The 26,993-nt window shown below is 32.5% G+C and overlaps 1 protein-coding gene across 2 annotated transcripts; it reads right to left on the reverse strand.

The window, feature by feature from the left end:
* Positions 1-1,329: 1,329 nt before the first annotated feature.
* Positions 1,330-25,460, reverse strand: LOC139513878 (uncharacterized HTH-type transcriptional regulator YjiR-like). Of its 2 annotated transcripts, none has more exons than XM_071302810.1 (10): positions 25,250-25,460; positions 19,337-19,449; positions 14,678-14,832; positions 11,818-11,970; positions 10,642-10,768; positions 10,227-10,349; positions 7,765-7,879; positions 5,453-5,524; positions 4,937-5,040; positions 1,330-1,715 (listed from the first exon to the last, which is right to left on the reverse strand). In XM_071302810.1, exons 1-10 carry the CDS (start codon positions 25,403-25,405, stop codon positions 1,577-1,579), a joined length of 1,257 nt encoding a protein of 418 aa, XP_071158911.1. In that variant the 5' UTR covers positions 25,406-25,460; the 3' UTR covers positions 1,330-1,576. The 2 variants fall into 2 exon arrangements, with proteins under 2 accessions (XP_071158911.1, XP_071158912.1); XM_071302811.1 differs by lacking the exon at positions 25,250-25,460 and adding an exon at positions 19,840-19,887.
* Between the last annotated feature and the right edge of the window lie 1,533 nt (positions 25,461-26,993).

The following is a 26,993-nucleotide window of genomic DNA, read 5'->3' on the forward strand; positions in this document are numbered from 1 at the left end:
TTTTATCAATCTTTCATAGACATGTATATTGATATGATTTTAGGTTTTTTTTGCTTTTACCCTCAAATGGTCATTTTTATTATTATCTCATTCGTAATGTCCAAACATTTCTTGTGATTAAGACGTAAAATAAAAGTCTAATGAAAAATTCCGAAGACAAAAAAACGTTTTCGTTTTTCCGTATTTTAAACGTTTTTTTTTTCATGGAGATTTTACTTTTAGTAAATTAAGAGAGGGTTTGCGTTTTTAAGACATCAATAACTTTGTCAAACTTTTAGATTTGAAAAATTCGACAGAAGCTTCTTCAAAATTTAGAAATAGCGTCTTGAGAAAGCCACCCCCAACCCTTTGCATACTGATAACTAAATTCAATTTTTATACGCCCGTTTACGGGACGTATTATGGTATACCGTTGTCCGTCCGTCCGTCCGTCGTCCACATGTCGTACAATAACTCAAAAACGCTTAATCCAGTTTGTATGAAACTTTGGTGGATTGGAAATATCTATTGACATGAGCTCCCTTTCGATTTGTATAAATTTTAGATTTGAGGTTTCCAAGTTTTGGGGTTTTATTCATTAAAAAATTGTGATTTGCCAGTTTTCGCGTACAATAATTCAAAAATGCTTTGAGCTGTTCTCATGAAACTTTGTAGAATAATTTATATTTATTGACCCAAGCTCCCTTTCGATTTTTATAAATTTTAGATTTTACGTTTCCGAGTTATGACATTTTATTCATAAAAAGGTGGGATTTTTCCAGTTTTCGGACAATAAGTCAAAAATGCTTTGAGCTGTTCTCATGAAACTTTCTAGAATTGTTTATATTTATTGACTTAAGCTCCCTTTGCGATTTTATAAATTTTAAATTTTACGTTTCTGAGTTATGCGATTTTATTCATAAAAAGGGTGGGATTTTCCAGTTTTCGGGAAATAACTCAAAAGTGCTTTGAGCAGATTTCATGAAATTTTGATGACTAGTTTTATATCTATAATTACCTCCCTTTATTTTTATTTTTTTTAAAATTTCTGTTAAAACATTGAGGAGTAATGGAACTTTATTAGTTGAAAAAGCGACGGGCGTATCATGCGCTCATGGCGCAGCTCTTTATTTCAGAAGACAGCATTACATGTTTATCCTGACAGCAACCTTAGCAATTGGTACGTAAGTTTCGGAGGAACCTTTGAAGATTTGTTTAATATTTTCATGATTTAGTCTCATTTGCAATATTCATTCTTAGTTGATATTACTTATATTATCAGTGCAAATTGTTGTTGTCCTCTCTTTCATTTTATAATTTAAAAGGTTTTCGTCTTTCTTCAAATATGACTTTGTTTGATTTGCATCATCCTTTATTCTGTATATAAATGTTAAAATCATTACAATATTTTATACTCTTATTGCATTTCAGTAAGAAAAATACTGGTGAAAAATATAACAATAAAATTCAAAATCATTCATATGAAATATTTTTGTGATTGTATTTTAATTTACTGTAAAGATATGTCACGGTAAGCTCCTTATATTCCTCTAACAGACAAAAATAAAACAGAATGATTGTCTCAGTAAACTATCCCCTATTTGTCTTGGCCCCATATTGATTGGTATTCTCTCACAGCGTCTTTCAGTTTCTGGACGCCTCGTTTTAATTTCTCATCATCACAGAAACTAATGGACAATCTGATACAGTTTTTATAGCTTTCCGTTGGTGATGTGCTAAAACATAAAACAAACACACATTTTACTTCAAGAAAAAGTTACTAGTACAATCAACATAATGATCGAGTATCAATGATAATTCCTGTCCATTTTGAAAACCGTCCAGTTTTTTAGTTTAAATCCGATATTAATATAATGTCCTAAAATGTACTTATAAAAAGAAGACGCGGTGTGATTACAAATGAGACTACTCTCCACAAGAGACCAAATGACACAGAAATTAACAATTAGGTCACCGTACGGCCTTCAACAATGAGCAAAGTCAATACCGCATAGTCAGCTATAAAAGGCCCCAAAATAACAAATGCAAGACAATTCAAACGAGAAAACTAACGGCATAATCTATGAACAAAAAAAATTGAACGAAAAAAAATATGTAACACGTCAACAAACGACAACCACTGAATTTCAGGCTCCTGACTTGAGACAGGCACATACATACAGAATGTGTCGGGATTAACCATCTTAGTGGGATACCAACCCTCTCCCTAACCTAGGATAGTGGTGTAACAGTACAACATAAGAACGAACTTGAAAAAGGCTAACTGATCAGATGGATACAAATAGAAATACATCTATCATAAACAAATCTATAGTGAACATGGGTGGGTACTTGAACATCACAACACCAAAAAGACACCAAGTACAGATCTGAGAGTACTTGCTCAGCGGTTACTAAACAGCTAGTTCAAATAACCGAATAACTTTCGAGGCATAAGCCTAGTCAGTTGCTTAGCCAAACTTTTTACACACATTATAAACAATAGACTAATTAAATGGGCAAACACGTATGATACAATAACTGATGCTCAATTTGGATTTAGAAACGGACTTTCCACTGTTGATGCAATCTTTGCTCTGCAAAGTATTATTTCAAAAACATTGTCAGAAAAAAAGAAACTGTATTGCTGTTTTGTTGACTATACAAAAGCTTTTGACACTATTGATCGAATGAATTTATGGTTTAAATTGTCTAAAATTGGTATACAAGGAAAATTACTGTCTGTTATTAAGTCTATGTATTTAAATGTCAAATCATGTGTTACAATAAATGGGTTTTATACAGATTTTTTCAAAAATAATGTTGGTTTAATGCAAGGGGAGGTATTATCGCCCATTTTGTTTGCTTTGTATGTTAATGATTGTGAGATGGAGTTTATAAACAATAATTGTAAAGCTGTAGAGTTGAAAGAATTAAGTTTGTTTTTATTAATGTATGCAGATGACATGGTCATTTTTTCGGAAACCAAAGATGGTTTGCAAGAGATGTTAAATGCATTGTATATTTATACCAAGAAATGGAAATTAACTGTAAATATTGATAAAACCAAAATTGTAATTTTTAGAAATGGTGGCGTAGTAAAGGATGAAGATAAATGGTTTTATGATGATGTACAAATAGATATTGTTAACAAATTTACTTATCTAGGTATTGTTCTTAATTTTAATGGAAAATTTGCTGTTGCACAAAAAAAAGTTGCAGAACAAGGTAGAAAAGCTATGTTTTGTTTATTTAGTAATATTAGACAATTTTCATTTAATTATGCCACGTTATTGTCATTATTTGATACATATGTGAGTAGTATTCTATGTTATGGTTCTGAAATATGGGGTTTTCATAAAGCGCAAGACGTAGAAAAGATACATATTGATTTTTGTAAAAGAATTTTGAATGTTAAAACACCGAATGTCATGGTCTATTGTGAACTTGGAAGATTTCCAATGTTAGTAACCAGGAAATTACGTATATTTAAATATTGGATAAAAGTATTGAATAATAACAATTGTATATTACATGGTTGTTACAATTATTTATATGATATGTGTTTAAAGAATCCAAATGACAAAAATAACTGGGTTTGTAATATACGAAAGGAATTGTTCCATCTTGGTTTAAATGATTTGTGGTACTCACAAAATTCTTTATGTAAAGATCATATTATTGTTATTAAACAGAGACTTTGTGATATTGTCAAACAAGAGTTTGATGCTACTTTAGAAAGTTCATCAAAATCTTTTTTGTATAGATATATGATATCCAATTTTTCTTTGCAGTCATATTTGTGTAAACCCATACCCGATATTTATAAAAAGTGTATTGTTAAATTTAGATTGTCATCACATAATCTAGCTATAGAGAAGGGAAGGTATTCCAATGTTAATAGAAACCTTAGAACCTGTACATTGTGTATTGATGATATTGAGGATGAAATGCATTTTATTTTATCATGTCCATTATATTCTAATCTGCGTGAATGTTTGATTAAACCATATTATTGGCGTAAGCCATCTGTTTATAAACTGTTACAATTATTAAGCACTACTAATGTAAAAGACTTGTGCAACTTGGGAAAATATATATTTAGAGCACTGAAGCTCAGAAATGACTGTTTTTAGTAAAATGATTTGTAATTCATTTGTTACAAATATTTGCTATTTGGAATTATATTTATATGTATTTATTTTTTTGTGTATTTAAAACTTCTGTCTGTTTTGTCATGATCGTATATTTTTGTAATATATATTTAGTATATATTGATTATACATGTACCTATATGTTGTAAAACATTTGGTTAATAAAGAATTGAATTGAATTGAGAGCAACTAACTACTAATAATAAATAAAAAAAACATGCATCTAAGACTAAATTATCAATTAGTAAACATCAAACATCCAATGGATTTAGTGTGAAGACATCATAAACTGTCAAAGAAAAACATGACCTTATACAATGCCAAGACAGAGGTATCGACAGATTGTAGATCCATAAATGTGCATATGCATATAACTTTACAATGGTTGAAACGGTGATGCTCCATATGTTCACAATTGATGAATTGGTTGTGCTCTATACGTACACAATAGCTGAACTGATGGTGCTCCATACGTCCACAATAGATGAACTTGTAGTGTTTCATACGTTCACAAAAGCCGAACTTGTGGAGCTCCATATGTTCACAATAGCTGAACTGATGGTACGTCATGCGTCCGCAAGAGTGGCACTGGTGGTTCTCCATACATCCGCAATAGCTGAACTGGAGGTGCTCCATACATACACAAAAGCTGAACTGCTGGTGCTCCATATGTCCACAATAGCTCAACTGGTGGTGTTCCACTTGGTCCATTTGGATGGTAGAACTTGTACCTTCCTTACAATATCAATAAAATAAAATCCGACAAGTGAAAAAAATATTAAAACTAAACAGATAATATTTACCTTGATCCTATGATAAAATTGACGCCATGCTTCTCTATCCCAATCTGAAGAAGTAATTTGGAATCCAACGACGATGGCAATTCTGCCCACAAGAAAAATCCACCCTAAAATGCAATGAAACTGTTAAAATAAATGTTAAATCTACCCTTAATAAAGAGTCAAATAATAGAGAAAAGACATCAAAATGCTATCTTATTATATTTATCGATAAAAGAACAAAATGAACGGAAGATAAGTATGTATTGGCATTACCTAGAAAACTCAAACCTAAGTTCATTCTACAGCTGGACTGTACATTCATGGCCCCCAAAAAGATATAATGAAATACTTGTATTTCAAAGTCTAACGTGGGAATTGCCGCCCATTTTCTAGTTTTGTATTATTGTTGGTTTTTTTTCATTTGGGAAGATATTTTCTCTAAATACCACCCCAAATCCACTCCAAGGTATAGCTATCTGTTCAACAACGTATCACTCAGTATAAACAAATTTCCTTTAACAACATATACATTATTACCTTTGGTTTTTCGCAAACAATAGTTACAGGGAAATCTTCACATAACAAATCGTACAACAAATTCATTCTCCGCTGAAATTATACTTCATAATTAGCATTATATATCTCAAAGTAATCAAAAGAGTAAACGAACAAAAATAACGTGTGTCGAATTAAAAAAAAAACACAGCATATACAAGAAATTAAAATAAGGGTGTTTTTCCCTTTCTACATGCACGATCCTAAATAAAAATGGTTGTGACTTCATAATTAATATTGGTCATATCGGAATTAGCAGTCTTCAAGAAAATGATATTTCATGATACAGGTTTTTTTTTGTTGTTTTTTTTTCATTGGATAAATTAATGTTTAAAACACTTAATCAAATGCAAGTTAGTTTTTTCTTTAAAACTGATAGTGTTGTTATACATATCGCACATATATATTCCTTATTTTATGTAAATGTTCTGCATAATTAAAAGTGTTATAACGGCATATATGATCCTTAATTAGGTAGATATTTTGTATAATCATTAGTGTTTAACTGCATATATACTCCTTATTTTATGTAGATATTTTGCATAACTAATAGAGTTTTTTAAGTGTACGTTTTACCGCATATATACGCCTGATTTTATGTAATTAATAGTGTTTTTACCGCATATATACTCCTTATTTTATGTTATTAATAGTGTTTTTACCGCATATATCCAAACATATATGTAGGACTCTAAAGTGCGATGGTACTCTAAAGTGCGATGGTCACGCTAAAGTGCGATGGTCTACGCTAAAGTACGATGGTGTCTCACGCTAAAGTGCAATGGTTGTTTTTTCGCTAAAGTACGATTGTATATCACGCTAAAGTGCGACGGACCAATAGGGTAAGGTTCTATGCCTTTATAAAAAACGTTAAAGAACACTTAATGTAAATATAGTCCTTTTGTATAATCTAGTATTATAAGGTATAACATATGTGAAAGGCATTATAATTTAACCGTAGTCTTAAGTGAATGATTCTAAAAGACCGACCACGTAATAATTGCTGAAAAGTAATATAGGTGGCACAGAATACTATATGTCTTGTACAAGTCAATGATTTTTTTTACAATTTTGGCGTATTTACAAATATTGTGATAATTGGTGTAGCTTGCCGTTCACACGTAGTCTATCACTTATTGGAACACCTCCTCTTACAATCGTCCTTATAATTAAAGATACAAAATGTAATTATTATCGGAATGTGTAACATTTATTTGTTTAATTTAAATGATAGAGAAAGGCGATGTTTGCCGAGCTTAATTTACGCCTTTTTTTGTAGCGACTACACATTCATGTTATATTATCCTGCAATGTGCATGCTAATGTTTTAGCCAACAATTTATAATTTACGCATGAAAACATGTCACTTTATTTTGCCGACGTTGCTTTTCAATAAGAGCGACAACATTTTAACGGAGACCGCACAATAAACTGCAACAAAAACAATGATTTAAATGCATCCGTTCGCTTCCAATAAAAGCAGGATAGAGGATATCTATGCAAATACTACTTGTATCGACAGAGACTATAGTAAAAAGGTCGACAGCAGGATATAAGTTCTTCTTCAAGCCACCAAAATAAAACACCTTTGCTTTACCCGACATAGCACGGTATTGTTTAAATTAATTAAATTAATTAAATCATTGACATTTGGTTTAAAAGTTGTTAATCAAATGTCTGTAGTTATTTTCCGGCGTGTTCATTTTTAGTTTGTATAAACGACTGTTAACGTCATAATCCAACTACATTTCTAACGTCTTTACTTTCGCGACCATCGCACTTTAGCGTATACCATCGCACTTTAGCGTATACCATCGCACTTTAGCGTGTCCATCGCACTTTAGCGTCCCCATCGCACTTTAGAGTCCTACATATATACTCCTGATTTTGTATAATTAAGTGTTTTTACCGTATATATACTCTTGATTTTATGAATAAATAGTGTTTTTACCGCATATATACTCCTGATTTTATGTAATTAATAGTGTTTTTACCGCATATATTCTCCTTATTTTATGTAATTAATAGTGTTTTTACCGCATATATTCTCCTGATTTTATGTAATTAATAGTGTTTTTACCGCATGTATACTCCTGATTTTATGAATTAATAGTGTTTTTACCGCATATATACTCCTGATTTTATGTAATTAATAGTATTATTACCGCATATATACTCCGGATTTTATGTAATTAATAGTATTATTACCGCATATATACTCCGGATTTTATGTAATTAATAGTATTATTACCGCATATATACTCCTGATTTTATGTAATTAATAGTATTATTACCGCATATATACTCCTGATTTTATGTAGATGTTTAGTGAGCATCCCTTGTTTCAGCGCTGTTGTCATCAGTCTTGAAGCGTAGTGGTTAAAACATCCTCCACTCCATGATGTGTTACTGTAAGCAAAATCAAGCGCTAACTTTCTTCATAAATATATTTATTTTTGAAACGAAAGAAAAAAGAATCATCCGACGATACTATTATTTTCTTAAGACAACCCATTCGTAAGGTTTTCGCGGAACCAAGTGTTTCAAATTCTTTCACTGTTGTCTTTGTTTACAAATATTACTTTACCAAAACAAACTACATAAAAAATGATAACCAACCACAAACACCTGACTCTCACCTAACACATCAGGCAACACAAACTACCAACAGTTGACCATTACCAAACACATCAGACAACACTTGACTTTCACCAAACACATCAGACAACACATATGTTCAACACCAAACACAACACCAACCATCAACACTCGACTGATGCGAAAGATAACATACCACACGAACACCTGACTCCGAAGAATATTAGTTACATAGTGTGCTCCCCATATGGAATTTACTGACCCCATATATACCGTATTAGGTCACTAGCACACTATGTAACGAATTTATCTTACCGACTATCTTAACGTGTGAAATGTAGACCTATCAAAATGAGCAAGTCCTCAATACTGTTAGCATTAAGAAACTACTTCCATTGATCCTACAAAAACAGATACCAACAATAACAACTTGTGAGGGTTAAATGTGTTATATGAATTTATTTCAATCTTAATCATCAATTTCTTCGTCTGTTGAAACCTTTACGATTTTTTCTCAGTACCGTTTTGTTTTTATAAAGGGACGTAACACCACTACTAACAGTGAATGAAATAAACCCCGCCTCCCTACTACCTTATATGGAATATAAAGGGACGTAACTCCACTACTAACCGTGTATGAGATAAGCCCCGCCTCCCTACTAACCTAATATCAAATATACACGGTCTCCACGAGGGCGCTTTTAACCAATCACATTCGTAGAAATGTATAGGAGGTAAGATAAAAAGCATTACACCACACCATTCGTCAACAGACTCCCGAATAAAACAGCACATACATCAAGAACACCTGACTCCGAAGAAAACAAAGACAAACAACAACAAACTACAGGTATCAGGTCCGTTCGCGCCCAATATAGTTTCGCTTCGCACCCTACACGTTCGCACCTCACATTTTCGCCCCCCGCGTCCGTTCGCACCCTACATGTTCGCGCCCAATTTTTAATAAAATTTAAGTTAAATTGTTAGCATGGTTAGAAATTATTCATATGAATATAAGATCATATAACAAATGATTGTATTCTATTTGAATAAAATTTGAGAATTTATTGAATAGATTTTTTTTTTATAAATCTGATGATTGATTATTAAATGTTGATTATATATGATTATTGCTAATTGGTATTTATAAACAGCCTAATTTGGTGTTATTGTTTACTGTTGTTTATAAATCATGATTATTGTTTTAAATTGCTTTGATGTAAATACTAATAAAATAAATATTAATTATAGCAATACACTTACCATGCATACCATTTGTTCAACATGTTGTCAGATTCGCACTTAATTGACTAGAAACAGTGAAAAACAAATTATTTCAATACACTAACCAAAACACGATTAAGAATTATTCAACACATAAATGAAATAGTTGTTGTCAGAATAACATAATCCGACTTAAAAACAAGGACTTTTTTCATATAAACTTGTCATGACACAAAAAAACTTGTCAGTATCTCGAATTATTTAGAAACAATGGCAAATATATTTATACCAATACACCTCCAAAAAATCGGTAAAATTGGGTGCGAACGTGTGGGGTGCGAACGAACTTTTCGCACAATTCGGGTGCGAACATGTGGGGTGCGAAAGTGAATGGGGGCGAATGTGGAAGGGTGCGAACGTGATTGGGCGCGAACAGACCCGGATTCCAAACTACACATGAAAATGAAAGCCTGACCCGTTGCTGATCTGGACAATTGGTCTTATAAGTAAAACACATTAGAAATCTCTGCAAGCTTTTCTATTCATTTTTTCAAGCTCTTATTTACGATATTAAAATATATTGTAAGGTGTGAAATGCCCGGCATCTTTAACAATATAAAATTTTACGTTTTTTTGAGAATCATTCTTTTCACACGGAACTGTTAAAATTGTAGCCGGACAAGTTTTAAAATGTTCACATCAAAGGATGCGCTAAGAGGAATATCGTCATAAAAACTTGTTATGGCTAAGTTAGAAGTAGTTTTTTTTTGTCGTATACGGTTTTCAAATTTCTCATTGTGTACCAGTTACCAGTTATAGTACAATATTTAGATAACTGCATTCAGCGAGTTGAATACTGACCAAAACTAAACAACTATAGAGAATTAACTTGCGGTAATTATTAATCCACTTACAATCTTAGAGTATAACTTACCATTTAGCAACAAGCTCTAGAATTCTCTCTGGAGCTTCTATCCATCCTAGTCTTATGCCTGGTGCTAGGATTTTAGAGAAAGTCCCGTTTGATAATACATTACCTTTGAAATCGTCATCATTCCTAAAAAGAAAATTATACTTATGGAATTCAAAAGTCTGAATCAGCATTGATGAGGGAAACACTATGATTAAATCGTTGTCCTTTTCAGACCACTGAATATTATGTTTGAAAACTTTATTCAATTTCTATTTCAGATTTAAACATCATTTACAACTAACGTAGCACTTATTAAACAAAAGATCAATTCAAGTTTTAAATGTAATTCATCAGGTTTTAAGAGACTGCTCATGGAACCCAAATATATGTGTTTACAGACAAAATTGATGTGTTTACAGGCAGACTTTTCGCTTACTTGTCATCGTAGAACATGAGTCGTGGTGGTGGACATGTTCCTGTGTAGGACAATAAATTATACACATCTTCTGTGAACAATAACATATCATATTTTCTGGCAAGGTGTACTAGTCTACGACATCTTTCTGAAAAATATCATAAATAGTAATTCTTATTATTTCCCTTCTTTTTTCCAGATCCCAATTTGTTACCTCCCCCACCCACAATCCAACACTCAACTTTCTTTATCCCTATATCTCTCAGCCCGACTTCTCCACTTTGGTAACCCCTGTATTCCAAAAGGCGTGACATCCCCCTCGAATGTATAGACATTACAACTATGCCCAACACTTGACAGTACGAGTTTTTAAGGTTAAAATTGAGAAAGGAAATGGGGAATGTGTCAAAGCGACAACAACCCGACCATAGAGCAGACAACAGACATCAACAACATACTGATCTAACTCACATGCCCTCGTTTGCTTGGGTGTCTTCTAGTCTGGACTGTATTATAAATTATAACAGGTATATATCAGAAGTTGTTTATAGGTAGTCTACAATTTGAAGTAAATTACAAAATCTTTTCAGTAGTTTTTTTTTATTGTTTTTTTTTTCTTAATAATTTTTATGTTAAAATCCGCTAAGTACGTACCTGTAGACGTTGTTTTTATGTTAAAATCCGCTAAATACGTATCTGGAAACGTTTTTATGTTAAAATCCGCTAAAAACGTACCTGGAGACGTTGTTTTTATGTTAAAATCCGCTAAATACGTACATTGAGACGTTGTTTTTATGTTAAAATTCGCTAAATACGTACCTGGAGACGTTGTTTTTATGTTAAAATCCGTTAAATACGTACCTGGAGACGTTGTTTTTATGTTAAAATCCGTTAAATACGTACCTGGAGACGTTGTTTTTATGTTAAAATCTGCTAAAAACGTACCTGGAGACGTTGTTTTTATGTTAAAATCCGCTAAATACGTACCAGGAGACGTTGTTTTTATGTTAAAATCTGCTAAATACGTACCTGGAGACGTTGTTTTTATGTTAAAATCCGCTAAATACGTACCTGGAGACGTTGTGTTTATGTTAGAATCCGCTAAATACGTACATTGAGACGTTGTGTTTATGTTAGAATCCGCTAAATACGTACCAGGAGACGTTGTTTTTATGTTAAAATCCGTTAAATACGTACCTGGAGACGTTGAAATCCCTCGAGGGTTTGAGAAAGTGGTCATCAGATACACCATTCCTTTAAAAGGTGTTTTCGTCTCAGAACCAGCTATAACTTTTTCTTTTATAGCTGTTTCCAATGCTTCAGGAATAATACCATCCCCGTCAGTAGGCACTGAAAATGAAAATGTTTATATCAAGGATAGAAAGTACTTTAATTTGAAAACAGGCTGGTATTTTTTTATGTTACATTATGATTTTCAATAATTATAACTCATAAAATAAAATGCTTCGCTGACCGCAGCCTGATACGACCACAGAGGTCGGACTTGAACAGTTGGTGCAAGTTTGGACACACATTCAAGCATGATACTGGTTTAATTTGGATTTGGATCAAATTTTTGACATAATATAGGTTTCTGACACAAAATAAATGTGGTAAAAAATCTTTAAAATTTGATATGAGTAGAAATATTTGTATTCATTTTTTTTTTAAGATTTCTTGCTATTGCGCAATACTGTGCAATTGAAGATTTCTTGCTAATACGCATTACTGTGCTATAGCGCAATACTATGCAATTGAAAATTTCCTGCTATTGCACAGTATTTTATATAACAATTTACACATCAAATTTGGTGTGTATCTCCTGTCATATCAGCATTTTTTGCTTTAATATACTAATAAGAATTACAAGAGTGCACACACTGAAATGTCTCGCCTTCTTTACTAATCATTGATACTATGTTGATGCTCCTAAATATAAAGCATTATTACAACAGTTGTCAACTGTCACATAAACTTAATATTAACCAAGAAAACTAAACATTGACCAATGAACCATAAAAATGAGGTCTACCTATTGCTTATAATTTAAGAAAAATAGACCAAAACACAAAAACTCAACACTGAGCAATGAACTGTGAAAATGAGGGCAAGGTCAAATAAAACCTGCGCGACTGACAAATAGATCATAAAATATTTCCATACAACAAATATAGTTGACCTATGGCATATAGTATTAGATAAAAAGACCAAAAATCAAAAAACTTAACTTTGACCACTGAACCATGAAAATGAGGTCAAGGTGAGATGACATCTGCCTGCTAGACATTTACACCTTATAATCATTCCATACAACAAATATAGTAGACATATTGCATAAAGTATGAGAAAAACAGACCAAAACACAAAAACTTAACTTTGACCAATGAACCATGAAAATGAGGTCAAGGTCAGATGACACCTGCCAGTTGGACATGTACACCTTACAGTCCTTCCATACACCGAATATACTAGAATTATTGCGACATAGTATCTGAGATATGGACTTGACATCCAAAAATTAACCTTGTTCACTGATCCATGAAATGATGTCAAGGTCAACTGAAAACTGTCTGATGGGCATGAGGACCTTGCAAGGTATGCACATACCAAATATAGTTATCCTATTACTTATAGTAAGAGAGATTTCAACATTACAAAAAATCTGAACTTTTTTTTCAAGTGGTCCCTGAACCATGGAAATGAGATCAAGGACATTGGACATGTGACTGACGAAAACTTCGTAACATGAGGCATCTATATACAAAGTATGAAGCATCCAGATTCCAGGTCTTCCACCTTCTAAAATATAAAGCTTTTAAGAAATTAGCTAACACTGCCGCCGCCGGATCACTATCCCTTTGTCTAGTTTTCTGCAACAAAAGTTGCAGGCTCGACAATAAATCAATGGAAATTTTATAAGAAAAAATATTATAAATATTATAAAAAAAAAAAAAACCCAACATTCTTTTTAACCGCCCTTTCAGTAATTACCCACAAACTCAATCCCAGCTTTCCCTTTGTGGTATGGTACCTTGCTGTACTATTTTTCAGAGAGATCCATACACTTCACCTCAAGTAAGGGAGCTACCATTTGATTTTTATGGGGGGGCTAGGATGAAAAATTTTGTCCTGCATTTTTTTTTAGTTGTAATCTCTGTCCTGCCTTTTTATTTTTCACTCTATTCGGTCCTGCTTTTTTTTTTAGTTTATCCTGACTTTTTTTACATAAATTGTCATCCTGACTTTTTTTTTTTGCAAGTGTCTCATCCTGCCTTTTTTTTTTACTCAAAACTCCTGTCCTGCCTATTTTTTTGAAATTTCATCCTAGCCCCCCCCCCCCCCCCCCCCCCCCCCCCCCCCATAAAAATCAAATGGTAGCTCCCGAATTGTCTTGAAACTAGATAGAAAAATGCTTGTTTGTGGTCCCTTTTTTGCCCCCTTACTCCTGAACGTTTGGGACCAAAAACTCAATCCCAGGCGTCCCTTTTAGTTGTGATACCTTGCATAACAATGTTAGAGAGATCCAACATATAATCACAATTTATTGTCTGTAAACTAGAAAATTGCTTGTTTTTTGCCCCTTTTTGCCCCATTATTCGTGAACCTGTGGGCCAATTATCCCCAAACTCAATCCCAGCCTTCCCTTTGTGATGTAAAACCTTGTGGTACAACTTCAGAAAGATCCATACACTAACACACAAGTTATTGTCTGGAAACTAGAAAAATGCTTATTTTGACTCCTTTAAGGCCCCTAACTCCTAAACTGTTGGGACCATAACCCAAAAAAATCAATCCCAACCTTCCTTTTGTGGTTTCAAACCTTGTCTTTAAATTTCAAAGAGATCCATTCACTTGAACTAAAGTTATTGTCCGAAAACCAAATGTCTTCGAACGACACAGACGACGACAACGTGATACCAATATTCGACCACAAAAAATTGTTTGCGGCCGTATAAAAACAAAATTGGTGATCAAACTTCCATACCTAACGCTCTCTTAATGGAAAACAAGCTTATCGAAATCTACTGGCATAGTTTTTTAATACTAGTATATTTACCTGGTATGATATTCATTCCTAGATCTTCCCTTAGTATTTTTATGGCTATAAAATATGTTGGGTCTTCAACGAATACTGGAGTACTCCTATCAAACATTACACTCGCTGTCAGGTGGAGGCCTTGTGTGGCACCAGCAGTGGCCATCAAATTGTCGCTGGAATTAAATAAAGTTCTAATAGAAAAAAAAATTCTTAAAAAAACTTTAATCACAAAGTACTTCTGCAAAGTGGGTCCACATGATAGACGGTTAAAAATTTAAACTGCCACTGGAACATGTAAGGATACATATTTTCCCTTGCAACATGCCACCTACTGACCCCTTTTAAAATTACTAGTAGTTGTTGCAAATGTTATAACGTGCAGAGAGGTCGGTTAGGCATCGGATGTTACGACTGTTCTGACTGTAAATGGCTGAATAATTATATATTGCTCTGATTCAAATGCAACTCTTTCTTTTTAGTTCTGGTAGATATGATAAGTTTATCGACAGATGGGAGTGACAATATTGCTATATGCCAGCCAATCCGTTAGTTTAACTATAAAATAATTTCGCGCAATGTTTCATTATTTTATTCTTGAGTTAACACCTGCTTGTTTACTTCATATGTGTATTCAAATAATAGAAACATCGTATTTCGTTTTATATTCGTGGCGTTTTTGAAGACTGTAGTGTTTTGATTTTTATTCGTGGTGTTTTTAAAGACTGTTGTGTTTTGTTTTTCATTCGGGATGTTTTTGAAGACTGTAGTGTTTTGTTTTTCATACGTGGTGTTTTTGAAGACTGTAGTGTTTTGATTTTTATTAGTGGTGTTTTTTAAGACTGTTATGTTTTGTTTTTCATTCGTGATGTTTTTGAAGACTGTAGTGTTTTGTTTTTCATACGTGGTGATTTGAAAACTATTGTTTTTTTTATTTATTCGTGGTGTTTTTGAAGACTAAATTGTTTCATTTTGATTCGTGGTGTTTTTGAAGACTAGTGTTTTGATTTTTATTCGTGGTGTTTTTAAAGACTGTTGTGTTTTGTTTTTCATTCGTGATGTTTTTGAAGACTGTAGTGTTTTGTTTTTCATACGTGGTGTTTTTGAAGACTGTAGTGTTTTGATTTTTATTTGTGGTGTTTTTGAAGACTAAAGTGTTTCATTTTGATTCGTGGTGTTTTCGAAGACTATAGTGTTTCGTATTTTATTCGAGGTGTTTTTGAAGACTGCAGTGTTTTTTTTTTCATTCGTGGTGTTTTTGAAGACTGTATTGTTTTCGTTTTTCATTCGTGTTTTTAAGACTGCTGTAGTGTTTTCTTTTTCATTCGTGGTGTTTTGGAAGACTGTAGTGTATTGTTTTTCATTCGTGGTGTTTTTGAAGACTGTATAGGTTTTTTTTTCATTCGTGGTGTTTTTGAAGACTAAGTGTTTTGTTTTTCATACATGATGTTTTTAGAGACTGTTATGTTTTGTTTTTCATTCGTGATGTTTTTGAAGACTGTAGTGTTTTGTTTTTCATACGTGGTGATTTGAAAACTATTGGTTTTTTTATTTATTCGTGGTGTTTTTGAAGACTAAATTGTTTCATTTTGATTCGTGGTGTTTTTGAAGACTAGTGTTTTGATTTTTATTCGTGGTGTTTTTAAAGACTGTTGTGTTTTGTTTTTCATTCGTGATGTTTTTGAAGACTGTAGTGTTTTGTTTTTCATACGTGGTGTTTTTGAAGACTGTAGTGTTTTGATTTTTATTTGTGGTGTTTTTGAAGACTAAAGTGTTTCATTTTGATTCGTGGTGTTTTCGAAGACTATAGTGTTTCGTATTTTATTCGAGGTGTTTTTGAAGACTGCAGTGGGTTTTTTTTCATTCGTGGTGTTTTTGAAGACTGTATTGTTTTCGTTTTTCATTCGTGTTTTTAAGACTGCTGTAGTGTTTTCTTTTTCATTCGTGGTGTTTTGGAAGACTGTTGTGTTTTGTTTTTCATTCGGGATGTTTTTGAAGACTGTAGTGTTTTGTTTTTTATACGTGGTGTTTTTGAAGACTGTAGTGTTTTGATTTTTATTAGTGGTGTTTTTTAAGACTGTTATGTTTTGTTTTTCATTCGTGATGTTTTTGAAGACTGTAGTGTTTTGATTTTCATTTGTGGTGTTTTTAAAGACTGTAGTGTTTTGTTTTTCAAACGTGATGTTTTTAGAGACTTGTATACAAAGTGTTTTGTTTTTTATTTGTTGTGTTTTTGGAGACTGTAGTGTTTCGTTTTTCATTCGTTGTGTTTAGAAAAAGTAATTATATTTTGTTTTTCATTTTTGGTGTTTTTGAAGCCTGTAGTGTTTTGTTTTTCAATTCATGGTTTTTGTTAAGACTATAGTTTTCCTTTTATCATTCGTGGTGTTTTTGGAGACTGTAGTGTTTTGTTTTTCAAACGTGATGTTTTTAGAGACTTGTATACAAAGTGTTTTGTTTTTTATTTGTTGTGTTTTTTTAGACTGTAGTATTTCGTTTTTCATTCGTTGTGTTTAGGAAAAGGAATTATATTTTGTTTTTCATTTTTGGTGTTTTTGAAGCCTGTAGTGTTTTGTTTTTCAATTCATGGTTTTTGTTAAGACTATAGTTTTCCTTTTATCATTCGTGGTGTTTTTGGAGACTGTAGTGTTTTGTTTTTCAAACGTGATGTTTTTAGAGACTTGTATACAAAGTGTTTTGTTTTTTATTTGTTGTGTTTTTTTAGACTGTAGTATTTCGTTTTTTATTCGTTGTGTTTAGGAAAAGTTATTTGTATTTTGTTTTTCATTTTTGGTGTTTTTGAAGCCTATAGTGTTTTGTTTTTCATTCGTGGTGTTTTTGAAGACTGTAGTGTTTTGATTTTCATACGTGGTGATTTCAAAACTATTTGGTTTTTTTTATTTATTCGTGGTGTTTTTGAAGACTAAAGTGTTTCATTTTGATTTGTGGTGTTTTTGAAGACTATAGTGTTTCGTATTTTATTCGAGGTGTTTTGAAGACTGCAGTGTTTTGTTTTTCATTCGTGGTGTTTTTGAAGACTGTATTGTTTTCGTTTTTCATTCATGTTTTTAAGACTGCTGTAGTGTTTTCTTTTTCATTCGTGGTGTTTTGAAAGACTGTGGTGTTTTGTTTTTCATTCGTGGTGTTTTTGAAGACTACAGTGTTTTGTTTTTCATACATGATGTTTTTAGAGACTTGTATACAAAGTGTTTTGTTTTTCATACGTGATGTTTTTGAAGACAGTAGACTTTTTTTAATCGTGGTGTTTTTGAAAGACTAGTGTTTTGTTTTTTCATTCTTGGTGCTTTTGAAGACTAGTATTTTGTTTTTCATTCGTGGTGATTTGGAAGACTGTAGTGTTTTGTTTTTCATTTGTGGTATTTTTTCAGACTGTAGTGTTTTGTTTTTCATACATGATGTTTTAGAGACTTGTATACAAAGTGTTTTGTATTTTTATACATGATGTTTTTAAAGACAGTTTTTTTTTCAATCGTGGTGTTTTTGAAGACTACTGTTTTGTTTTTCAGTCGTGGTGTTGTTGCATTTTGTTTTTCATTCGTGGTGTTTAGGAAAAGTTATTGTATATTGTTTTTCATTTTTAGTGTTTTTGAAGCCTGTAGTGTTTTGTTTTTCAATTCATGGTTTTTGTTAAGACTATAATTGTCCGTTTATCATTCGTGGTGTTTTTGGTGTAGTATTTTGTTTTTCATTCGTGGTGTTTTGGAAGATTGTAGTGTTTTGATTTTCATTTGTGGTGTTTTTAAAGACTGTAGTGTTTTGTTTTTCAAACGTGATGTTTTTAGAGACTTGTATACAAAGTGTTTTGTTTTTTATTTGTTGTGTTTTTGGAGACTGTAGTGTTTCGTTTTTCATTCGTTGTGTTTAGGAAAAGTAATTATATTTTGTTTTTCATTTTTGGTGTTTTTGAAGCCTGTAGTGTTTTGTTTTTCAATTCATGGTTTTTGTTAAGACTATATTTTTTCTTTTATCATTCGTGGGATTTTTGGAGACTGTAGTGTTTTGTTTTTCAAACGTGATGTTTTTAGAGACTTGTATACAAAGTGTTTTGTTTTTTATATGTTGTGTTTTATTAGACTGTAGTGTTTCGTTTTTCATTCGTTGTGTTTAGGAAAAGTTATTGTATTTTGTTTTCCATTTTTGGTGTTTTTGAAGCCTGTAGTGTTTTGTTTTTCAATTCGTGGTTTTTGTTAAGACTATAGTGTTTCGTTTATCATTCGTGGTGTTTTTGGAGACTAGTGTTTTGTTTTTTCATTCGTGGTGTTTTGGAAGACTGTAGTGTTTTGAATTTCATTCATGGTGTTTTTGAGGACTGTAGTGTTTTGTTTTTCATACGTGATGTTTTTAGAGACTTGTATACAAAGTGTTTTGTTTTTCATACGTGATGTTTTTGAAGACAGTAGTTTTTTTTCATTCGTGATGTTTTTGAAGGTCTAGTGTTTTGTTTTTCATTTGTGGTGTTTTTAAAGACCATAGTGTTTCGTTTTCCATTCGTTATGTTTTTGGAGACTGTAGTGTTTTGTTTTTTGCCATGATTTTGTCGGTCTCACTTTGACTTAGGAGTTTGATTCTCTCTTTTGGTATTTTCAGCCTTTTTTTATTGGTTTAAACAGTTTTGATCGCTTTTCGTTGGACAACATAAGACTATGGACATGCAATTACCTGTCTACGTCATTCCCGTATTCTGATGATAGAAACCTCGCTAACTCGTCCAAAAAATCTGGATCCCCTTTCATAGGACCGTACTGGAATATGTATTTCTCATCTTCATTTGTCTACAAATTAAAAACATCCTGATAAATCCAGAAAAACACCCTATGTGATTTACATATGATCTTGCTCCTGAAATGATGAACAGCAGCAAGTATCGGTATTGCAATGAGTTAAAGTCAAACGAGTTTCTTATAATGTTTAGGAATTATTGAACGGTCATGTATATTTGAATTGTAAGTCAAGCCTCTTTGAACGATTTTATTTTTCTTAACATACTGGACGTTTAAATTTTGCCTTCTTATTAACTTTTCGTGTTCTATTGTCGAAGTTTATCGACTGTGACCTTGATAGAGCGATGTGTTAAGTTCCAAGGGAGGAACAGACTATGCAATACCATGACCAAAAACAAATCCATGAAGTAACAAACAGGCATTTACTGAGCCCAAGCAGACCTTGTATTCTCCATCAGGAATCGTTGTCTCCATTCCGACCGAATTGTGTTGCGAAATTTTACACCCAACGCTGGCCAACAGACGCTTTCAGTAACTTGAGCATTGTTTAATAAGGTAAATTTGCTATTTATTTTTGTGTTTTTCTAACCTTCTATAACAGTATTAAAAAATGTCACCGAGTACCTTTGCAAGCATCATACAGTTTTTTCTTAGAAATTAAACAATTCGTATATTCATAACTGTTCATTTTGCACGTCTTTCAACATAGCTATTATATTTGAATGCACACGACAACACGTCCACGTTATATAGAAACAGATGTTGTTTCCACTGAAATAAGTAAAATCTACGGAAACATTGCATGCGACGTCCACAAAAATGCAACTTTAAAAAATGTGCATCTTTTATAAGTTTTTATAAACTTATGTCAGTTATACTAAACATTAATGAAATATTTTTTTCGTTTGATGCTACATCTATTGACCACTGATTATTTCCTCATGCATTTGAATTATTATTTTATGTTTCTTTATTCACTCTGTAATGATTATGTTATGTTGTAATTAATGTTATGCTCTTAATGGGCTCTTTAATTTGGAAAATAAAAATATTGTATTGTATTGTATTGTGTATTATATCTTACATAGTTTAGGTCAATACTGAGTTGTCACAGGTGTGGGTTTTCTTATAACACCGTGGCCTACTTACTGATCGTCATATTAGGGTGACTGGTGTATCTAGGATTTTGCAGTACTTAGCAGATAATAATTGGTCTAGATCTTTAATGAAATGTGCAAATTTTGAGAGTAGTATGTATTTCACGTGTAAGAATTTTCATGTTAATATAGAAAATTATGTGTTTATCATATTCACAGCTGTATATTTTCAACAAAAAAGCAATATTTTTGGTTGATTCGTTTTTTTTTCAAACTTTGCGACATAAGATAAGATAACTCAGATTGAAGTGGAGATAAAGTACTTTTATATAATAAAAAGTGTTGTGAATTTACCTATTTTTATATGTACTTAAGAAAACAAGTCTGGTGACGACGTTTATTTTCCTTTTCTTATCTGAAAGCATTTCATAAGAGCTTTATTCTCACATTTTTACTTAACAATAACAATAACAATATCAATATACTTTATTTGGAAACACTCAGACACATATTTACATGTGCAACAAGTTAAAATTATATGGTGTAGTTTTTTTTTATCACACATAATTGGATTTTCCATCATGCATAATCTCAGAAAGGGGTGGGGGGGATACCTTTCACTGTTAACCTGTTTTGACCATTTTCAAGGTGTTGTTAACTGTAATTTGAGATAAAATTAAAGTGTTAAACATTTCCAAGGTGTTGTTAACTGTAATTTGAGATAAAATTAAAGTGTTAACTGTTTTCAACCCACTGTCTGTTATCTGATCTTAACTGTAATGTAAAAGAATTTTAAGATTCACACTAATCACATTAAATTTACTGTCCATTTCTTTATTTACGGTGCTTCTTCAAAGGATTGACATAAACAGCATATATGTAACAAAATAATTATGACGTCTTGAAATAAAATTGAGAATGGAAATGGGGAATGTGTCAAAGAGACAACAACCCGACCAAAAAAAAAACAACAGCAGAGGGTCACCAACAGGTCTTCAATGTAGCGAGAAATTCTCGCACCCGGAGGCGTCCTTCAGCTGGCCCCTAAACAAATATATACTAGTCCAGTGATAATGAATGCCATACTAATTTCCAAATTGTACACAAGAAACTAAAATTAAAATAATACAAGACTAACAAAGGCCAGAGGCTCCTGACTTGGGACAGGCGCAAAAATGCGGCGGGGTTAAACATGTTTGTGAGATCTCAACCCTCCCCTATACCTCTAACCAATGTAGAAAAGTAAACGCATAACAATACGCACATTAAAATTCAGTTCAAGAGAAGTCCGAGTCTGATGTCAGAAGATGTAACCAAAGAAAATAAACAAAATTTTTATTTTTATTTTGAAAAAAAATATAGCCTTTCAAGACGTCATAATTATTTGGATTAATATGTATACGTAAATGTCTATGGAGATCTTTGAGAATAGTAAATCCTTGATAAAATTGAGAATGGAAATAGGAAATGTGTCAAAGAAACAACAAGAGAGCAATCATTTAACGTCAAGAAATTGGGAGAGTGTAGAAGTTAAATGGTCGTTCCCTGGACAAAAATGTGTACTAGTTCATATAAAATGAACGTCACAATAAACTCAGAAACATATAAAGGAATGAAAATTGAAAAAAAAATACAAGACTATGGCAGAGGTTCCAGACTTGGGACAGGTACAACAAATGTGCCGATGTTAAAAGTGTTTTGTTAATTCTCAACCCTCCCCTATGTGTACCTCTAACCAATGTAGTTCATTTCTGTCTCCTATTTATAATTTATCCGAAAGTTAACAAGAGTGGCCACTTCTCACCAAGCTAAAACCCTGGTCAGTCCCAAGATAAAAAATTAAAGATGATATAGAAAGTTTGATAATTTACATTGACCCAGAGCACTTGAATGGAGTGGTTAAAAAAAATTGTACTGTTTGAATTTGCAATTCGAAAATAATTGAACAGTGTGGCCTGGTAGAAAAGGCAGAAAAATGAGGACTTGGTTCTCAAATTGATGCAATATTTGCTAGTCTAAGACTTCAGAAATGTAAAGATCTTCCCTCAAAGATGGGCAAAAGGCTTTTTCTATATATATCAGCTATTATTTCTTGGGATTTCGTCTGAAATGGTAGAGGCGTTAGCTTCTTCGTCTTGTGACCCCTTACATGGTACTTTGTGATTTATACATAGGTAATGATTTGCTATAGAAACCAGTAAGCCTTTTCAATTCCTTTTTATAAAGGCACTGGCTACGGTTACATGGAAATGTAACAATAATAAAAATATTATTGTTACATTGGAGACTAAATGCCGGAATGCATGGTTGGGTAAGGATCTGTTTAATTACGAATGTAACAATAATTATTGAGGCTACGGTTACATAGCGTTATTGTTACATGCAAAACAGCAATGTACGATGGGACTAATAATAAATAATAAAAAATGAAGACATTCATTTTATATTTACAATACATACATTTAAATTCTTACATACAATTTATTTACTGTAATTTTTTATTTACAATGACAATTTCTACAAATCAAGTAAGTGGTTTTTAAAGTCCGACACATTTTTGATGAACGAAATTACGTCCTCCACGGTTACGTGTACATACAGAAGTTCTTAGTATTTAAGTTACAGTTAGCAAACTTTGCTTTTGATGTTTAGCAGGAACAATTCTGCTGAAGATTCGGAGATGCGGACCACAGCTTGATCTGGTTTGTGAACTGAATTGTACGGAAGCGACTGATGCCAAATGTGATGCGCTAAAATATATCTAAGTAAATGAAAACCAAAAACAGTGAAAACAATATATAATTTAATCAAACAGGTACAACTTTTATTATGTAGAGCCAAATGTATGTAGAAATGGAGCATTCATTGATTTCTAATTACCTTGGTTATGGAGGCATGTAGCTAATGCACTAACCTTAACGGTAGTTGGAAAGCTTGGCTTTCCTTGGTTGGACTGAAGGTCAGTCCTCAGAGGATTCAACAAAATAATTTCAAATCACTTATCTAAAATATATAGGTCTTCTGAAGAAGGTAATCAAAGGTTTTGCAACGATGCAAATATTCAACTTTACAAATGATAAATATCTTTAACCAATGAATTCAAATACCAAAATCTATGCAATTTAACAAATATGTACTGAATAAGCTTCATGTTATTGTAAATCATTAAATAAAGAAATATGAAATTTATAGTTTTAAACAAGGGAAATAACAATGCTGTAATAATCGCAACTGCCACAGATGTATCAATTTGGGTCAAGTTGTATAGCTGTATGAAATTTATGTCTTGATTTTGTTTAAGTTTCGCCGGTTTAAAACGCATCCCAATTTTTTAAGTTTTTCACCCTAAACAAAATTGGTTCAAAGTATAATGACAGTAATAAGAGTAGGTGTGCAGTTCAATACTTTTAAAAAGTGAAACCATTGGACTATATGTTTCGACTTTGACACTCCTAATCTTGAGTAGTATCTTTAAGAACATCAAAACCATTAATACGTAAAACTATTCAAGTTATACACCATTTGATTGTTGAATAATACTATTTATTATTTATCAGTATTACAAGTATTGTTTAGTACATAATAAAGAATTAAGCAAAACAACTATAGAAGATTTAAGTTTAATGAATCTAGCGTACAATGCTGTTTTTCATGAAACAATAACGTAAAGTAACCGTAGCCTCAGTAATTATTGTTACATTCGTAATTAATCGGTTCCTCACCCAACTTTGCATCCCGGCAATTAGTCTCCAATGTAACAATAATATTCTTATTATTGTTACATTTCCATGTAACCGTAGCCAGTGCCTTTTATAAAAGCTTATAAGCTACGAATCGTATGATTACACCGATATGTAACCATAATTTATCAGGGCCCCCACCATAATGGTTGCGCCCTATAGTAATAACTCTGTCTGACTGTAACTCTTTCCTGAAGCATTTTCAATAATTCATGTCTGAAAAATTGGACTTCGGATGGTAAGGCTTTTCATGACGTATTGATTTTTCTAGGTGTCAATCACTCTGTCTGCCAATTTCCGTCCGTTAAATTGTCTGTCCATGTGTCCAGCATTAAAAAGGGTAGTTGTGTGCAATATGAAACTTTATCAGGTGTATTAAAGGTTCCTTAGGGCTTGGCATGTCTGCCACTTTGTACAGTAGTTCTGAACACATTGAAGGTGTGCATATCCCATTTTCGTAGCTTTTGCGTTGATTTTTTTTTGGGGGGGGGGGGGGGGGTAAACTGAAGTTGGAGTTAACTGTTTTAAGCATTTCAATTTGTTGTTAACTGTTTTTGTCAAAATTGAGGTTTTGTTTTGTTAACATGTTAACGGACCCGTGCCCCTATCCCCCCCTTTTTTTCCCTCTCATCTCACAGCGGGCAATTGTCTCAGAATTATTTTTTTCCCTATAAACCTTAATATAAAGTGTTAAATTAAAGTATGTAGGATTTTTTTTTGAGAGACAGTGCCTGTGCATAATCGATACAAAATCTGTCAATTTTGATATAGCTTGAAAAAAGTGTGGTGACCCATACTTTTTATTATATTTTGGAAAAAGGCACTATAAACAACATTTTGACAAATGATTCAAATTTCTATTGATTTTAATTCAGTATTTATCCACATTAACCGTCTCAAAACAAAATAACTTTAAAAAAACTCATGCAAAAATGCTTCTTGTCCTCAAACATCAACACTTCAATGAATTTAAAACACATAAACAGGGAGATAACTCGTGTTATTTTTACATACCAGTGTTATCCTGGTCGATTCCAGTAAGATCTCCTTACAACCAGAGATTGTGTCTGTGCCTGGAGCACCCATTGCAAGTGGAATAACAGGATTATCTTCTTTCTCATTGTACAGTTCTAAGTCCTCAAATAAATCTCTTTTAGACTGTTTCGCCATCTCAATGTTAACCGGTAGAAAAATATAATGTATGGAGAACAGTAAGGGACACCCTGATTTACTGATAAGTTTAACGTTGAATAAAACTGATCGAAACTAAACGTCAAGTTCTTGTACCTATTCAGATATAAAAGTTACTTTGGGCGATTTATGATATTTTATGCCTGATTACAATCATTTTAGAGTGTCAATTTAAATAAAAAACAATTAAAAAACGAAACAAATCAAACAAACAAAAATAGAATGAACCTTACACATTATCAAAATCACATGGTATTATACAAGTCTCGATACAAGTTACAGATATCTATCCCAAAATATCGATTTTCATTTCATTCCTTTTCAGCGTGATCATGAGATTTCATTTATTTCAGCGATTTCAGTACGATTTCATTGTAAAATCTAGTGGCAACAAATTACTTCCCCTGCACTGAACACAGAGAAATATTTTTTTTCAATGTTTGACACATGTAACCAATGTAACCATTTCGTCGTGGAGGTAACAAAACAAGGTAACTTTTACAACATTGATAACATATTTGTTACGTTTGGAGGACATGTTTTTCAACAGACTGTCGGAATTCCAATGGGAACCAATACACCTTATCGCTATTTGTCCGCCATTACTGGATATCACACAGGTTCCCATAAAATTTTGACGTCATAAAGCAAAATATCTGACGCCACAATAGAAAAGTGATTGTTGTTCACGTCAAAAGTTCAAGCGGCCGGGTCAGCCGGGATTAGCGATAAGGTGTAATCGACTTGTTTCCTTGTCATTATGATGCTGACTCCATACATGAACTTCTTAGGAAGAAAGAAGTTCCGCTATATAGATGATGTTCTCTCACTAAATAATACAAAATTTGGTGACTATGATGATCTCTCACTAAATAATAAAAAGTTTGGTGACTATGTTGAACGAATCTATCCCATCGAACTAGAGATAAAAGATACTATACAGATACAGTTAAGTCGGCCTCATATATTGATTTACATCTAGAAATTTACAATGAAGGTCGGTTGTAAGCCCAGTAGTCAGCACTTTTTGTGCTGACATGAATTATCATTGATATTGTTATATTTATAAATTAACTGTTTACAAAATTTTGAATTTTTTGAAATACTAAGGCTTTTCTACGTCAGGCATAGATTACCTTAGCTGTATTTGGCAACACTTTTAGGAATTTTGGATCTCAATGCTCTTCCACTTCGTACTTTATTTTTTTTTTTTTTTTGGATTCGAGTGTCACTGATGAGTATTTTGTAGACGAAACGCGCGTCTGGCGTATATATAAAATTTGGTCTTGGTATCTATGATGAGTTTATTGAAAACATAACTTTACGACTAAAGAGATGATTTCAGATTCCCAATTTTGAACTTTCCATTTCTATGTAGCAACATTCCAGCAGCGCCGGCATACGGAGTATATATCTCCCAATGGTCCCCAATTGATACGATATTCCCGGGCTTGTATTTCCTATCATGATTTCCTTGATATATATATATATTAACTTTATTTCCTTCTTATCGAAGATTTTGCATGTATTAAACAGTTTTGTACAATAATAATATTTACATATTGGT

The sequence above is a fragment of the Mytilus edulis genome, chromosome 2 (assembly GCF_963676685.1).
Source record: "Mytilus edulis chromosome 2, xbMytEdul2.2, whole genome shotgun sequence".
Lineage (NCBI taxonomy): Eukaryota > Metazoa > Mollusca > Bivalvia > Mytilida > Mytilidae > Mytilus > Mytilus edulis.